Source organism: Chenopodium album, chromosome 15, assembly GCF_948465745.1.
Source record: "Chenopodium album chromosome 15, dcCheAlbu1.1, whole genome shotgun sequence".
NCBI classification, from domain to species: Eukaryota; Viridiplantae; Streptophyta; class Magnoliopsida; order Caryophyllales; family Amaranthaceae; genus Chenopodium; species Chenopodium album.
This window is the reverse complement of record NC_137848.1, coordinates 40,723,608-40,740,181: the sequence shown is the minus strand read 5'-3', so window position 1 is coordinate 40,740,181 and position 16,574 is coordinate 40,723,608. Positions and strand designations below refer to the sequence as shown.

General features: G+C 33.4%; 2 protein-coding genes across 2 annotated transcripts; both read left to right on the top strand.

Moving 5' to 3' along the window:
• The first annotated feature begins 5,361 nt into the window (after window positions 1-5,361).
• On the top strand, window positions 5,362-10,741 carry LOC145582229 (DEAD-box ATP-dependent RNA helicase 27-like). The gene is made up of 13 exons (XM_081639233.1): window positions 5,362-5,497; window positions 5,718-5,992; window positions 6,656-6,841; window positions 7,007-7,192; window positions 7,822-7,905; window positions 8,654-8,695; window positions 8,811-8,882; window positions 8,981-9,280; window positions 9,399-9,437; window positions 9,524-9,628; window positions 9,897-9,965; window positions 10,040-10,165; window positions 10,390-10,741. Exons 2-13 carry the CDS (start codon window positions 5,741-5,743, stop codon window positions 10,558-10,560), a joined length of 1,632 nt encoding a protein of 543 aa, XP_081495359.1. The 5' UTR covers window positions 5,362-5,497; window positions 5,718-5,740; the 3' UTR covers window positions 10,561-10,741.
• An 81-nt stretch (window positions 10,742-10,822) lies between these two features.
• Window positions 10,823-16,005, top strand: LOC145581165 (DEAD-box ATP-dependent RNA helicase 27-like). Its single transcript, XM_081638224.1, has 7 exons — window positions 10,823-10,969; window positions 14,560-14,778; window positions 14,865-14,888; window positions 14,964-15,068; window positions 15,400-15,468; window positions 15,539-15,664; window positions 15,781-16,005. Exons 1-7 carry the CDS (start codon window positions 10,823-10,825, stop codon window positions 16,003-16,005), a joined length of 915 nt encoding a protein of 304 aa, XP_081494350.1.
• The last annotated feature ends 569 nt before the right edge of the window (window positions 16,006-16,574 follow it).

Here is a 16,574-nt window from a genome sequence, read left to right as displayed (position 1 = left end):
AGAGGTTCTCTCCCGATCGGGATCGTAAGACTCAACGTCTCGCCGAACGAACCACCAACTGACCGAACGAACCATCGCCCGGCCTAGCGTGAGAGCAAGCAAAAAAAACTGAGCGTCGATTCGCCTAGTCGGGCTGGGCTCGCTCGACTGGGCGCGAGTACTCCTTTAAATAATCAAATTAATCCGCTCGGTGGGGCACGAGTGAGGCTCGTAATAGTAATCAATCTAGGATCCGATTGCATTACCATTTCCAACACGTGCATCTTACATTTTAAACATCTCACTTTTGTATGTGTTTTTAGTACAAAGTGTTTTTTTTTTGTTTTTACTCATTAATATTCACGGGAAGACTTTTCCTTGATTGTGAAGCCCAGGCCATCAGTAGACTTTTCCTTTAGGAAAACACATTTTAATAATCTCAACTAGGGGTGCTAATTGAGCGAGTCAATCACGAGCAGAGGGTTTCTCGACTCGTGCTCGTTAAGTTTTGAATTGAGCCAAGCCAATCACGAGCAGAGGGTTGCTTCAAAACTGCTCGTTAAATTTCAAGTCAAGCCAAGTCGATCACAAGCTGCTCGTTTAAAGGCTTCAGTCTCTTGAATTTCAAACTTTTGTTGATTATATTTTCTTTTCTTTATTTAAAATGGGCAAATACAGGTTTATCTGCCAGATAAACGAATTTTTGTTAGTCTGGTGGCATTTCTGTAAATATATTAAAAAAGCGTGGTTATTTATTCAGTATTTTTGGTGAGTTGTCCCATTACTGTTTGCAACTTGCTTTTACTGTTTGGTAAGGAAAGTACACATGTACCCCTCAACTAGTACATGAAAAGATGCATGTACCCCTCCACTGGTACTTGAAAAGACAATTATACCCCCAAATAAACAAAATTTGTTTATCTGGGGAATTAAATGGGTATAGCTCATTTAAAATTTTCCTACTAAAGTGTATTAATTTAAATTTATTAAGTATCAAGATAATATTTTGTTTTTAAAGATAGAATAACAGAAAAAATTTGAATTTCTTGTACAATTATTGAGTTTCAAGCTAATTCGAGCAAGCACGAGCCAACTCAAGTCGAGCTTTCATCGAGTCGAGTTCGAGTTGCTCGCATGCTGATCAGCTCAATTAGCACCCCTAATTTCAATTATGGAAGATTTTATTTCTAATAATCCCAACTAAGGATTATTATAATAATCCCAACTTTTCCAGGAGTTTGCGTCCAATTTTCAGTTTTAGTTTTGTGTTCACACTTTTCACGCATATTTTAAGATATTATTTGAAAAGCTCGAAACACTCTTGAGAAATAGTTCGTCGGTTTTAACAACTGTTTGTACATACACTATATAGCGATTTGTACAGTCTCTTACTTTTGCTTTGTAAAAAAGCATATCAAGGGAATCTGAGTGTTTGTATTGAATTACTAAGGGGCTAGTGATTGTGTATTGTTTGTGAGTTCAAGTGCGAGTGACACCTAAAGTTAAGGGTCTGTTCTCTTCATCTTAACTTCAGTTCAGTTTAGTTCAGCTCCAATCAGTTCAGTTCAGTTTAGCTCCAATCAATTCAGTTCAGCTCCTAATTTCCTTCTCTCATAAAATATTCATTCAGCTCTATTCAATTCAGCTCAGCTCCATTCAGTTCAGTTCAGTAAATCAGAACAGGTCCTAAGTGTTGGGATTGTTTAGCTTGAGTTAAGCGAACCATCATCATAATTGCTTTTGTTATAAGAGTAAAGTCCTATTCACTTCACCTTGAAAAATATAATATTCAGTAAAAATAATTTCAGTTTAGTAAAAACAATTTCAGTTTAGTAAAATTAATTTCAGTTCTATAAAATAAGTTCAGTTCAGCAAAAATAATTTCAGTTCAGTAAAAATCAGTAAACTTAAAGAACAAATATAAAAGAAAATCAGTAAAAATTATTTCAGCTCAGCAAAAATAATTTCAGTTCAATAAAATTAATTTCAGTTCAGTAAAAATAATTTAAGTCCAGTAAAATTAATTTCAGGTCAGTAAAAATGATTTCAGTTCAGCAAAAATAAGGTGAAGTGAATGGGGCCTAAATAGGATAGGTAGGACGAAAGCTCTCGATTAAGTTGAATCTAAGTAAATCTATGTGTTCTTATTGTTTCTTGCACTGTTTCTATTTTCATTTAGCATGAACTACTTTCTACTGATTCACCTTTAATTTATTCGAGAAATTTTTTAATAAATTCACCATTGTACTACGTACTCAATTCAACCCCCTTTTGGAAACTAGTTGCTCTTTCAGTTTCATTGTACTCCCTTCGTCCCTAAACAAATGACCCTTTTGGGGAGTTTTCACGGGTATTAAGAAACTTAAGTTGGAAGTACAAGTGTATATGAGAAATATAATAAAAGTACATTGAAAAGGGAAATTTACATGGGATTTGCAAAAAAGTAGAGAGAGAAAGTAATAAACGTACATAAAAAAGACAAAATTTACATGGGGAAGTTAATTTTGCACAAGTATTTGAATGCAAATTGGATGAGTATCAGTTACATAACATAATACTAAAACAGATACCAAGAATAACACGTATCACTTCTTGGTGTTGTTTTTTTTCCCTCCAAAACTTTTTTCTTTGTTTTTTTTATTCACTTCTTAAAAAAAATATTCATTTCTTTATATAATTGTGATTCACTTCTATAACTGTGATTCATTTCCTAAAAAAATATTCACATATTTTTTTTTTGTATAAAGTATTTTTCTACATCTTTTACTTTGTTTTTTTGGTGTTCTACCTTTGGTATAATCCGGATTCAAAGCTCAATTCCGAGTATAAATTATTAAAATCTTTCCAAATTTATTTAAAAATATGAGGATTATTTTTTGGTAGGTTTTGAATTACGTTAACATTATAATTCATTATAAATTTATAATATTTTGTTAAACTCGTGCATGACACGGGACTTAATCTAGTTTTAGAAATAAAATTTGGCCAAAAAGGTCGTTCTTTTAGAGATGGGTTTTTATACTCCCTCTGTTTTTAAATACTTGCTCCACTTTCCTTTTTTCGGCCGTGGAGATAAATCTATTTTAATACGCGTTTTGAAAACCGTGAAAAATTGGAGATAAATCTATTTTAATACAAGTTTTGAAAACCGTGAAAAATTGAAGTACCGAGTAAAACATACAAATTTTTACCTACACCCCACGGCAGGGAACACTGCCTGCACCCCTCCCACCTTCGCTCGTGCCCCGCCACCGCCCCTTTTCATTTATGAATTTCCTGCAAATTTTTATAACATGTTCATTTTTGTATTGGTAAATGTTCATTTATGTATCATTAGATGTTCATTTTATAACAAGGAGTTTTTGTTCAAATTAATATATTTTCTAAATTGAATTTTAAGAATTTTCTATAAATAAAAATGAGAGAAAATTTATTTATAAGGATTATTGCGTTCAAATCATTTTTATTATAAGAAGTATTGCATCATCTAATGTTCATTTTTATTTATTCGTGTTTCAACAAATGTTCATTTTTATATCGTCAAATGTTCATTTCAAGAGCTATGTGTTAGTCTCATAGCTAGTAAGATGTATACAAATACATACGTCTTAAAATTCTACTTATTTAAATAAAACGTTGTTAAAAAATAATTTTCAATATAAAATAAATTTAATTTAATTACAATAATAACGCATTTCTATATAACTATACTATTACATGTAATAATTGTTTCATAAACATGAAAGTGAACTAAATGTACATATGTGTCTTGTTAAATGAACATTCTTTGTTACATTTGGTATAATAAAGTTTATATATGTATATCCTCCTTGTTGCACCTCTAATATATATGTGTGTGTTTTCCATGAAATATATAATATGAGCACAAGATATTTGTCGCCTTCAACGTCCTTACTTGCTTATCCTGTACAATAAGAGATCGATCAAGTTTTTTTCAAAAAAAAAAAAATTTATAACAGCACATTCCAAACAAAAGTACGTTAAATCTAAGGATTCAAAATTGAACATTTACGCATTAATAATAATTACAAATTCAGAAATGAACATAGTATAAATATATAAAAATATTTCAATATGAAAATGAAAACATATATAATATAAATGAACATTTATTAATATGAAAAAATACATATATAAAAAATTCAAATGAATATATATATAAATGTAAATGGCCATTAATAATAACAATTCAATACGTCAAAATACCATAAGATTGAATTATATTTTAAAATAGAATCATCAAAAGTTTATGATGAATGAACAATATATATATATATATATATATATATAATTTATTTTTGAACATTTTTTAACATGTGAATGAACATACATTAATATATGTGTGAATATACACATATCCAAATGAATATCTGTATCCAATTTGAATAAACATCTATCAATATTAGAGTTAAAATGTATGTAATATAATATTCAAATGAAGCTCATGAGCATATAATTTAATATGAAGTTAAACATGTATTATTATAGTCTATGTGCATATTTTCAATACGAGAATGAACATGTACGTATTTACATTCAAATAAACATTTGTTTAAATACCAGTAAACATTCATTAATATTTAAAGATCATAAACAAAACTTTGGTAATCTTCTCTCAAAAATGAACTCTAGTAGATCTAAGGTAAGAATGTAAATGATCATATATTAATATCATAATGAACATCTATCAAAACGAAAATGAACATTTACCAAAAAGTCATTTTCAATATAAAATAATTAAATCTCATTAATTCTACGAAACTCAACTAATTCAAAAATTAACATGATTATACTCTATACTCATTTTTCAATGGCAAACAATTTCATAATTCCTTATGATTTTTACATATGTAACGCAAAATTTGTAAACAAAAAAAATTGGAAAATAGCACAAAATATAGTAGATTTTAATCATTTTTGCATAAAAATAAGTTTAATCATAGCAGATTATGTTTAACAACATATAATTGCAAATTAAAATTGAAAAAGTAGGGTTTAAATATGCACAAAAATTGTACTTTATTTGAACAAATTACTAACTCTTTCTCAAAATGTTGTTGCGATTGAAGAATTTTTTCGTGAATGTTAGACATTTGTAGTATTTTGAAGTAATTTGGAGTAATTTTAGTGTCATATTGTTCGAATTATTTGGTTTTGATGAGAGAGAAAGTTTAGACAAATTGATGATGAAGAAGGTTGTAGAGAGAGAAAATATTTAAAATGGTTATTTTTTTTAGGTATTGTGCAGTTAGTGAGGAAGGGTTGTAGAGGGAAGGATAAGGGCTATATAGTAATTTAGTGAGGGGGTGTAGGTAGTTTTGTCTAGAGGGGGTGTAGCTATTAGCAACTAAGTAAAAGTGTAAAACATTGGAGTAACGTTTTTAAAGGGTGTAGATATAGATTACCCAAAAACAAAACCAAACCCTAATTATTTAGACCTAGCATCCAGGCCCTCCATCATCCCTCCCTCACTCTAACAAGCAGCAGAATATTTTTGGTGAGCTTTCTATCCTCCATTGAAGCATCTTACAATGTCGAACAACAATTTCACAATACACTGTTAATCGTTAATTTGATTCAAATTCGTGTTCTTTATGGTGGATTATCGAACTATTGCTAATATAATTACTTAAAGATTAGAACTTTGCGCTAAAATTTTATGTTCATATTCTTAATCGAGTAGAATATGATTCGAATTTGGTTGCTATTTGTTGCAGGAATTCCTTAAAATTACCCTACAATGGTAGGACGAAAACGGCCGTGCGCCGACGAATTGAGGGCTGAAAGTGATGATGAAGAAGTACAAGCAGAACAAGTGGAAGAAGAGGAGAGAGAAAATAATGGCAGTGAAGTTGAGAAGATTGAGAAGAAAAAGAAGAAGAAAAAGAGTAGTGGGATTGGAATTATGAGTGATCAACCCTTCTTTGCTCTACCAGTTTCTGAGCCTACTAAAAATGCTATCAAGGATATTGGGTTCTCCAACATGACCCAGGTTCTCTTCTTATTATTTCATTTTGAATGTTTTTGATTGATTTTGTAGGGTTTTAAGCAAATTTTTATGTTAGTCAAATTGGATTGCAATTGAAGCACATGTGATTTTAATTAGTATAAATGGGTTATTTTTGTGGATGGTTTTGGAATTTTATGCCGGAAAGGGGTTATATGTAATTTAAATTATAATTTGCTTTCGAAAATCGAAATTTGGAGACTGGTTTCTCAATGATGAACGTAGAACTTAGATTGGCCTTGTTTAAAGAATGAGGATGAGGTGATGTAGATTGAATGAGGACTTGGACTTCATCCTTTTAAGTTGTCTAACATCGAGAAAGAACGGTGGAGATGGTTCATAAAATGCGCGGCAATGTTTGCATGATAGCTAGCTATATTGTTAAAGTGAAGCGCGATATTGCTAAATGAACGAAATGGTTTTTTTGTGAAGGGATGATTATTGGCAAGTAGCACGGAAGTTATTTAATCGATTCTGAAATTCCTTGCTTGTAAAAGCTTGCATTTTAGTAGACTGTGATAAGTTGGAGAACATTCTGTGAATTGGTCAACAAATACCCTTAGAATCCTATAATGCAAGTTCAATTGATGGTAGTTTGAATTTAATATTCTCGGTTAGCTTATGCTATTTGCTTTACTATGTTTACAGATTCAAGCTAGAGCTATACCTCCTCTCTTGGAAGGCAAAGATGTGCTGGGAGCTGCGAGGACTGGTTCTGGAAAGACCCTTGCTTTTCTTATTCCAGCTGTCGAATTGTTGCACCAGACTCGTTTTACTCCTCGCAATGGTGTTGGCGTTGTTGTTATTTGTCCAACAAGGGAGCTTGCTATTCAGGTAAATCTCTTTCCCTCATTTCTGTTGACTGCGGCCCATTTTCTTGTTCCCCTTTTTTAAGTGATGGTCTGTAGTTTACATGGATGTAGGACTTGCTTTCATTTGTTTACTCTGCTTTAAACCCTCTTGGGCAGTTTCAGTTGACTTGTTGTGTCAATGATGCAGTCACACGCTGTTGCTAAAGACCTTCTGAAGCATCATTCACAAACCCTTGGCTTGGTGATTGGTGGTGCAGGCCGAAGGGGAGAAGCAGAACGACTCACAAAAGGTGTTAATCTTTTAGTGGCAACTCCTGGACGACTTCTTGACCATCTTCAAAATACTAAGGGGTTCATATTCAAAAACTTGAAGGTGATTTATAGCATTCATATCAAATATACATGAAACATGGGCTTTTGTATAATACTTCAAACTTTTTTCTGTGATCTGATGACCTGATCTTGATTTGATTTATTTATTTGACTGAACCTTGACCTTATTTGTACACTATTCCTTGAGAAAAAATTCATCAAATAATTAATGTGTAATTTCTATATATAGATTTTTATATATTATTTTTATTAAAAATTACGGAATCAAAGATATTTTGCAGTAAGCAAAGGCAACTAAACAGGTATGGTCTGATTTGATCAATTTTTAAATAAGCAAATATATGTTGAAATAAGGTGAATTGAGCATAGCCTATGTGAATGCAATTCTGTACATCACTGTAATATTTAAGGACATTTGATGTTGATGTAATGTAGTAAAGAATGTTCACTTAACCTAGTAATCAATTCTCGGTGTTCATATTTGCTGAATGCATTCAAAATCATTGTGTAAGAGGAGCTATAATTTGGGGATTTCCTTACATTCCTATCCAGGTCTTGAAAGTGTTGGAAAGTAATCTGCAATATATCCTTAAAAAGCATTTCTTTAGTATCAATTATTATGCTTGTCTTTACTAGGGCATTGACATCTTTAATATTTTATGCTTGCAGTGCTTGGTTATTGATGAAGCTGACAGGATTCTGGAAGCTAATTTTGAAGAAGAAATGAGGCAGATCATAAAGCTTTTGCCAAAGGTCAGAAATTTGCTTTTAAAGTTTTAATATTTCATGCGGGGTTGATACTCCCTGTGTCCTCAAACAAGTTATATATACAATTAGCTGTTCGTAGAAATATAGTGGCAATGTGCTTATGTGCATGAAGGAGGGAAATAATATTCATGTCATTTATGTCTGTTGCAAATTTGATAATGTGGAAAATTGGAAAGTATGATAAAACTCGTAGCATTTTGGAAGAAGGAAAGCTGGTACTTTATAAACAAAAGTTTACCTTTATTTAATGGTTATGATATACGTAGCCCTAAGGGAGTAAGGGCTAATTATGAGCATCGTATATATTTCTTATTGTTGAGTTTAAGAATATGTGACAAAATCACACATTGATATGTGTTTTAAATGTTAATTTTAATCATAATAATTCTACTTTTATCCTCTTATAGCTAGCCCTTATTGTTGTATATATCATTTTCCTTGATATAATGTGAAGGTATATGTAATCCATAAGTATACTTCTTTTGTTTTGCAAGTTGTTTCCATTTAGTATGAACAGCTGATATGAACAGTTGATATGATTGAGCTTGAGTTTTATAGTGTTTGGGATGGATTATCTTCTTTTGTGATGTTTTAGTGCCTTTAGATACTGGTTTTCCACTTTGTTGTTCTTGGAATCGTATGTGTGATGCCAACTTTATGCTCCTTTCTGTCTTCATCAAGGCTGTGAAGTTTCTGAAATTAATATTTTGATCGAAATATTTCTGGCATACAGGAACGTCAAACAGCTCTTTTTTCAGCCACTCAAACCCAGAAGGTAGCTCTCAATTTTCTGTAATATTCCTTACTTCTGTTCAGGATAAAGGGCAGGGTTAAGGGGGGAGAGGGGTGTTGGGATACTGAGTAAGTGATATAAATTTTTTGGTACGTAGGTGGAGGACCTTGCACGCTTGTCGTTCCAGTCTACTCCTATCTACATTGATGTTGATGAGGGCAGGAGAAGGGTAAGTAAACTGGTTATTGATGGTGCATCTTTCATTATTTGTATTTGTCATCATTGGTTTTTTATAAAGAATAATTTATTGGATGCTGGTTATCATAGGTTACCAACGAAGGACTACAGCAGGGCTATTGTGTTATTCCCAGTGATAAGAGACTTATCCTTCTCTATTCGTTTCTGAAGAGGAATCTGAATAAGAAAGTCATGGTCTTCTTTTCTTCCTGCAACTCAGTGAAATTCCATTCAGAACTCTTCAGATATATTCAGATAGACTGTCTAGATATCCATGGGAAGCAAAAGCAGACCAAGAGGACAACAACATTTTTTGACTTTTGCAAAGCAGAAAAAGGCATACTTTTGTGCACTGATGTTGCTGCTCGTGGACTTGATATTCCTGCTGTGGTTAGTGTCTTATATCCTGTTCTTACATGAATTACTGCAATCTCTTCAGAATACAGGTTTTGGCTTAGCAACAGCACTTACGGATGAGTGGTCTGTTATATTCTTGGCTTTTTTGTAGGATTGGATTGTGCAGTATGATCCTCCAGATGACCCCAAGGTATTTGAATTTGCTGACTTGAGCTCCTCCCCCCATTGAATAGCTGCTTCATGCTGCCTGGTTAGCTGATATGTTGTCCCTTTTAGGAATATATTCATAGGGTTGGACGAACAGCTCGTGGGGAAGGTGCAAAGGGTAATGCTTTGCTTTTCCTGATTCCAGAAGAGTTGCAGTTCCTTAGTTATTTGAAGGTATGAATATATCCGAAAAGCAATAATTAAAGTTTCTATGATGAAAGTGAAGTAAGATGAATCATGAATCTTTGTGAGATAATTTGGAAATGAACCCCCGAGAGCCTTTCTTAAGTTTTTATTACACTGAGTGCTGACTGCAAACGTGGAGCAGAAAGCTTTAGTTATGTTTAGTTCTTGGTTGTGCTAGCCTGCTAGGTAGGGACCCATTTGTTTGTTCATGTGTATGCTGCCCCCTTATATCTAGCTCAATATGTTTTTAATGCAGAGTGAGAAGGTTCCTGTGAAAGAGTATGATTTTGATACAAAGAAGCTGGCAAATGTGCAGTCGCATCTGGTACTGAGTCTTCCTATTTCTGTTATTTTTGTTTCCAATTATGAAAGCACCACCTTACATTGTGAAATTTGCAGGAGAAATTGGTTACAAATAATTATTACTTGAACAAGTCAGCTAAAGATGCATACAGAGCCTACATATTGTCATATAACTCGCATTCCATGAAAGATGTGTTCAATGTACACCAACTCGATCTACAGGTAAAATTTTTTTTTTCTTCTGTATTGTTTAGCATGGGGGTTAAATGGTTGATACTTTAATAAAAACACACTCATATATCAGTTAAAGGGTATTTCATTACGGATGGTAAGATATGAATTAAAGCCAATGCTTACTGTTTGTAAGATAACGTGGCTCGATTTTCCTATAGATCCGATAGCCATTATCTATTATTTTGAGATAACATATTTCTCCACTTGTGCAGGCGGTAGCTACTTCATTCTGCTTTTCTTGCCCACCAAAGTTAGATATCAAACTAGACAGCAGTGCTTCAAAGTTTAGGAAGAAAAGCCGTAAAATTGAAGGGAGGTTTAATGAAAGCAATCCTTATGGGAAGCGAGGTGGAGATGATACTAGGCAATTTGTTAGGTATTAGAAAACTTTCATAACAGAATTTGTTCTTGTTTTTTTACTAATTACTTTGAAGATGTGTCATGTTGGCAATTTTGAGTCTTCTGCGTATAGTCTGTAACATTTCTACAGTAGCTAATACTGGTCTTGGACATTAAACACCAAGTGTTATTTTTTATCCGTGAAAGAAGCTTATTGAATTAATTGTCTGAAGAATTTCTATTGCAATATCTTGATATTTAATTTTTGTTTTAGTTTAAACTTTTGGCAAATTCTTCTAGACATTGATGACGCTCTTGCCTAGGCTTCGTCTCAGTCATTCTCCTAATTTCTCTCTCGGTTACCATTTTCATCCTGCGGAGGAGAGAGTATATGTGAAGAGAAAGAAATCAACTTTAAAGAGAGAAATCTTAAGATGGTCTCCTATGGAACTTGTGTGTTAAATTTTGTGAGTCAACTTGTGGCAACTAAATCCAATCGAACAAATTCTTGTTCAAATTTCAAAACAAGTTTTTCTAGTGATGATTTGTTCAGAAGTGTTAGGTGATTAGTTGCACCTTCATGAAGCTATTTGTTTCCCACCATCCTCATTGTGCACTTCCACTGGTACTGAAACTATGCGTTTTGTTATGCGTTTTGTTAGTTTGCCAAAATAAAGGAGGAAAACAAAATGTAGCTAATCATGATGAACTATACTGCCAAGCAAAATAAGTGACACATGTTACAAAATTTGAACACGCGACCTACAATTCAAATGATTCAAACACTTAATGTCTTACTAGTTATCACCAAACTATGTCATACTTTATGATATTTCACAATATATTACTTGTAATATTTAGTGAAAGACAATATAAATAGCAATTTCAATTACAACAATTGATAATTGAGTCATAGATTAAAGGTATATTAATGGTTAACCATGTGTGATGACCTAGGGCATTTTCCGGCCCAAATACTAGTTATTTTTTTAATAGGAGCTGTATATTAATTTCAACCACAAATTAGATTTCAGTTTTGAATAATGAAAACAATGTAAATTAAGCTGGATCGAACTATTGTTTCAACCCGATCAAAACAATAGTCTACACAATTTGCAATTGAACTATAATTTTATTTGGGTTTTAATTATATGTTCATTATTATTTTCAATACATGTCATGCTCTTTTGATTATGAATCAAACTATTAAACTGTTATGATTTTGTGTTCTTTTAAAAAAATATTACGCTATTTTGTTTATGATTTTTTTAGTTTTCACTACATCTCATGGTTTTTTAAAACTTCCATTGCAAAAGAATGTCTCGGTTTGACTTGTACATTATTCATAGACACATTGTTATCAACTTTTTAGGTATTGTTTAGTTGATATAGGAACTTATTTCCTATAGGCAATTGTATTTGATTGGAATTAAATTACACCTTCAATTTCTTGAAAATTCCTAAGAATTGCAGAAATTTGCAAATTATGGAAATTTGAGTTACCAAGGAGGGTCTTGGTAATTTAACTCCTACATTCTGTAGGCATTGGGAATACCCATGAATTTACAATTTCCACTTATTTTCACCTTTTATAGCTAACCAAACAAATCCCCAATTCTAAATTCCCATGAATTTTCAACTCTCTCTCCCTTTTTGTGTGTGTGTGTGTGGCGCTCAACCAAACAAGCCCTTAATGATAATTAAAGATAATAGTGATCAAAGTTCTGCGTTGAAAATGTGCCGATCAAACTGGGCTTTCATATTTTGTAACAAAAGGAGCAATTCTTAGTCTTACTCTATCATTACTATGGTTGCGCCACTTGCACGTAAATTCCATTGTTGAATGAGTAAGCTTTTGTTATCTTCTAAAATTCGAATAGGAACAAATATGACTATTAATAGTGAAAATAATTGATCAATACGAGTGCATGGAAAAAGTCTTTGAAAATTATTTTCAAAGTAAATTTTACAAAATCTCACATAATATAGTCTTTGGAGTTTAGGATCTATTCTATTCACCTTGTTTTCATTTATTTCAGGCGTAATAAGTTCATATAAGTTCAGTTCAGGAAATATGAGTTCTTATAAGGGGTATTCAAGTACAAATTATAACTAAAATAAGTTTTGATAAGATCTAATAAGTTCAAGTTTATATAAGATAAGATATGTTCAAATAAGTGAAAATCAGGTGAATAAAACACACCCTTATTAGTGAATTTTTATAGTCAAATTCTAAGAAATAAACCATAAAAATCAAGACTTAAAAAAGACCTCATATGTTTTTTTAGTTGGCAAAGTTTCATATGTGGCTGGCCACACCGTGCGGCCAGCCACAATATTAAAAAAAAAAAAAAATCATTTTCTTCTCTTCTCTCCTTCCTTTTTCTCTCTCCTCTTTTCTTCTTCTAAGTTGGGGTTACTTCTTTCTCTATTTTCTCTCTCCCCTCTTTTCTTTTTCTCCAAAATTTGAGTTTTTTTGATGAAGAGATAATCATTGAATCGTTGATGAGAAGTTGAGTTCGAGTTTTCAAGGTCGGAGCTTATCGTTATTGTCGCCGAAAAACAACTTAGAGGTTTTTAAGGCCAAATTCGGCCATAAAAACTCTAGATCTAGAATTTTCATGGTCGAATTTGGCCTTTTTAGCCATATTTAAAGTGAGATTCGAAGCCATTGTTAATTTTAAAGGTATTTGTTCGATTTAAATTTTTTTTTTTTAAGATTTGGTTGCGGGTTCGGTTGGGGATCTATGTTTGTTTGTGGGTTCGGTGTATGGTGGTGGTGGCATGGCGTATTGGGGGTGGGACTAGTGGCATATTGGGGGTGGTGGTGGATCAAGGGTTACTAGGTCAGGGGTTACTTAAGGGGTTACTAGATGGGTAGGTCGGGGGTTACTTGAAGGGGTTACTAAATTAGTTACTTGAAGGGTTACTGAGGGGTTACTTGGGAGGTTACTTAAGTGGGGTTACTTGAGGGGTTATTTGAGGGGTTATTTAAGTGGGGGTTACTGAGGGGTTAGTAGAGGGGTTACTTAAGTGGGGTTACTTGAGAGGTTATTTAAGGGGTTACTACGTGACATCTTGTCGCACCGTGCTGTTTTTAGTTCATAGACTTTGAGTTTTGCATTATCCACATACTACACTTTGACTATCTTTTGTGATTTATAACTACGATAAAATAAATTGTGTGTTGACAAGCGTGCTCAAAGACATTTATCTAACAACTTAAAAAAACGAAAATACATAGTAAGAAGGAACGAAGCGAGTATCCTTTTATCAAGGGCGGACAATCTCTGACCCGCCCAAATAACCGGACCTAAAGACTAAAGTTACCGAGAAAAATTCAAATTTGACCTGTTGACCCGAATTACCGACCCTTGTATATTTTTGTTTAACCAATATGTATATATATATCTACTACGTAAGTTACATTGGTTGAATTGAACAGCCGCTAGGCAATACAGTCGGAAAGCTTTCCGTTCTCCATTGAACTTTCGAGCCTTCGAGGTCTAATATCAATGTCACAATCTACTGTTAATCATTTATTTCAATTTAGGGTTTTATTAAGGTGGATATTGCATATAATAACTGAAAGATTATAACATTGCTGTAATTTTCCAATTCATTGTGTTATTAATCGCGAAGAATTTGAGTTAAATTTGGTTTTTAATTATTTGCAGGAATTTGTATCTCAAACCATAAATTGGTAGAACAGAAACAGCCGCGCGCTGAGAGCTGAAAATGGCGAAGAAGTAAAAGTAGTGGAAGAAGAGAAGAGAGAAATTAATGTTGGTGAAGATGAGAAATAATTGGAATTTTTAGTGATCTATCCATAACCCAGGTTCTGTTTTCAAGTTCTTATTATATCATATTTTTTCTTTGATTTTTCTCATTTATTATTCTGTTTTTGGTTAATTTTGTGTGATTTCATGCTAATATATATTTTATGTAAGAAAAAATAATGATCATAATTAGTTAATTACAATCAGCATAACCTAATTGGATTGAAATTAAAGACACTTATTGTTCTCTATTCGTTTCTGAAGAGGAGTCTAAATAAGAAAGTTGTGGTCGTCTTTTCTTCCTGTGACTCGGTAAAGTTCCATTTAGAACTTTTCAAATATAATGAGATAGACTGCTTTGATCTCCACGCGAAGCAAAATAAGACTAAGAGGGTGACAACATTTTTAAACTTCTGCAAAGCAGAAAAAGGCATACTTTTGTGCACTGATCTCGCTGTTCGTGGACTTGAAATTCCTGCTGTGGTAAGTAACTTACATGAATTGTAATCTTAACAGAATACAGGTTTTGTCTGTTATTTCTTGACTGCTTGTAGGATTGGATTGTATAGTATGATCCTCCAGCTGACCCAAAGGTATGCGACTTTACTGACTTACTGTATATAGCTAGCTTCATTCGATTCGGTTAGCTGATATGTTGGCTCTTTTAGGAAAAAATATACAGGGCTGGACAAATGGCTCGTGGGGGAGGTGCAAAGGGTAATGCTTTGCTCTTCCTGATTCCAGAGGAGTTAAAGTATCTTAGTTATTTGGAGGTATGAATATATTTTGATAAGCAATAATTAAAGTTTACATGATGAATTCTTCAAAAAAAGTTTACATGATGAAGGTGAAGTCAGATGGATGTGGGTTGGACAAAAACTTTAGGAATCATGAATCCTTGTGAAATAGTTTGGAGATAAACCCCAAAGAGACTACTTTTAATTTTTCATTATACTGAGTGCTGACTGCAAACTATGGGCCGAAACCTCAGTTATGTTAAGTTCTTGGTTGTGCTAGCCTGCTAGAGTGCTAGGAAGTTCCAGTTGTTCTTCATGTGTACTCTGCAACTTCTTCTTAAGCTCAATATGCAAATTTTTGATGCAGACTGCGGAGGTACCCGTAAAAGAGTATATTTTCAATGCAACGAAGCTGGCAAACGTGAAGTCTCATTGGGTACTGAACTCTATTTCCGATTTTTGTTTTTGATTATGAAATCACCACCTTACATAGTGTGGTTATGCAGGAGAATTTGGTAACAAATAATTATGACTTGAACAAATCAGCTAAAGATGCATACACGGCCTACTTGATGTCATATATTTCGCATTGCATGAAAGATGTGTTCAATCTACGCCAACTTAAACGACAGGTAATATATTTTTCTTCTGCATTGTTTAGCATGGGGGTTGACACTGTCCCAACTATAAACAAGCCTCAATAGATAGAAGCTATTTCAATGCTTCATAAACTAAGATGTTATCATAGCAATCACTAAACAATTTAACCCATTTTCGTGCTTCTAAAATTTCTAAAATTTCAGAGTACTTACATGCAATACACCACTTAAGATTGATGCAGTACCCGGGTATTGAAGCGAGTCGATTTGAGCAATATGACGTGTGTTTCTTGCCATCAATTCCTTCCCCGTACATACTTCTCCTAGTTCCTCCCACTCCGGTTTCTCGTCTTTTGCGATTCCTCCCCTTCTAGTTTCCTCTTCTTCGATCCCCTTTTCGTTGCTGCCCCTTTACATATAGTTCTCCTCGACCGACAGTTTTGAGGTTGTCGCTGATTGACTGATCGAGGTTGTTCTACCTCTATTGGCGAATTTTTGGTAGGTGTGGGGTTTTGAATTGGTGAGATGTCCATTAGGGATATTTGGGTATTTGAGAAGGCTTCAATGCTTGTAGACAATAACAGTAAGAGAAACATAGGCAAATTCGATGAAAGAAGTTATGAAGCCAATGGAAGTAGAATCACATCAATCGACGACAACCTCAAAGCCGCCGGCTCAGGAGAGCAGTAGAGGGGTAGCAACGAAAAGGGGATCGAAGAAGAGGAATCTAGAAGGAGGAATTGGCAAAAGAGGAGAAACCGGAGTGGGAGGAACTAGGGGAAGTATGTACGGGGAAGGAATTGATGGCAAGAAATGCCATATTTCTGAAATCGACTTGCTTCAATACCCAAGTACTAGATCAATCTTAAGTGGTGTATTGCATGTAAATACTTTGAAATTTTAGAAGCACAAAAATGGGTTAAATTATTTAGTGATTGCTATG

Coding starts and splice junctions, on each gene's coding strand:
- LOC145581165 (XM_081638224.1), top strand. CDS start 10,823: ATGACGCTCTTGCCTAGGCTTCGTCTCAGTCATTCTCCTAATTTCTCT. Junction 15,469..15,538: donor CAAACGTGAAGTCTCATTGG/GTACTGAACTCT, acceptor GTGGTTATGCAG/GAGAATTTGGTAACAAATAA. Junction 15,665..15,780: donor TACGCCAACTTAAACGACAG/GTAATATATTTT, acceptor ATGTTATCATAG/CAATCACTAAACAATTTAAC.
- LOC145582229 (XM_081639233.1), top strand. CDS start 5,741: ATGGTAGGACGAAAACGGCCGTGCGCCGACGAATTGAGGGCTGAAAGT. Junction 9,629..9,896: donor AGTTCCTTAGTTATTTGAAG/GTATGAATATAT, acceptor TTTTTAATGCAG/AGTGAGAAGGTTCCTGTGAA. Junction 9,966..10,039: donor CAAATGTGCAGTCGCATCTG/GTACTGAGTCTT, acceptor TGAAATTTGCAG/GAGAAATTGGTTACAAATAA.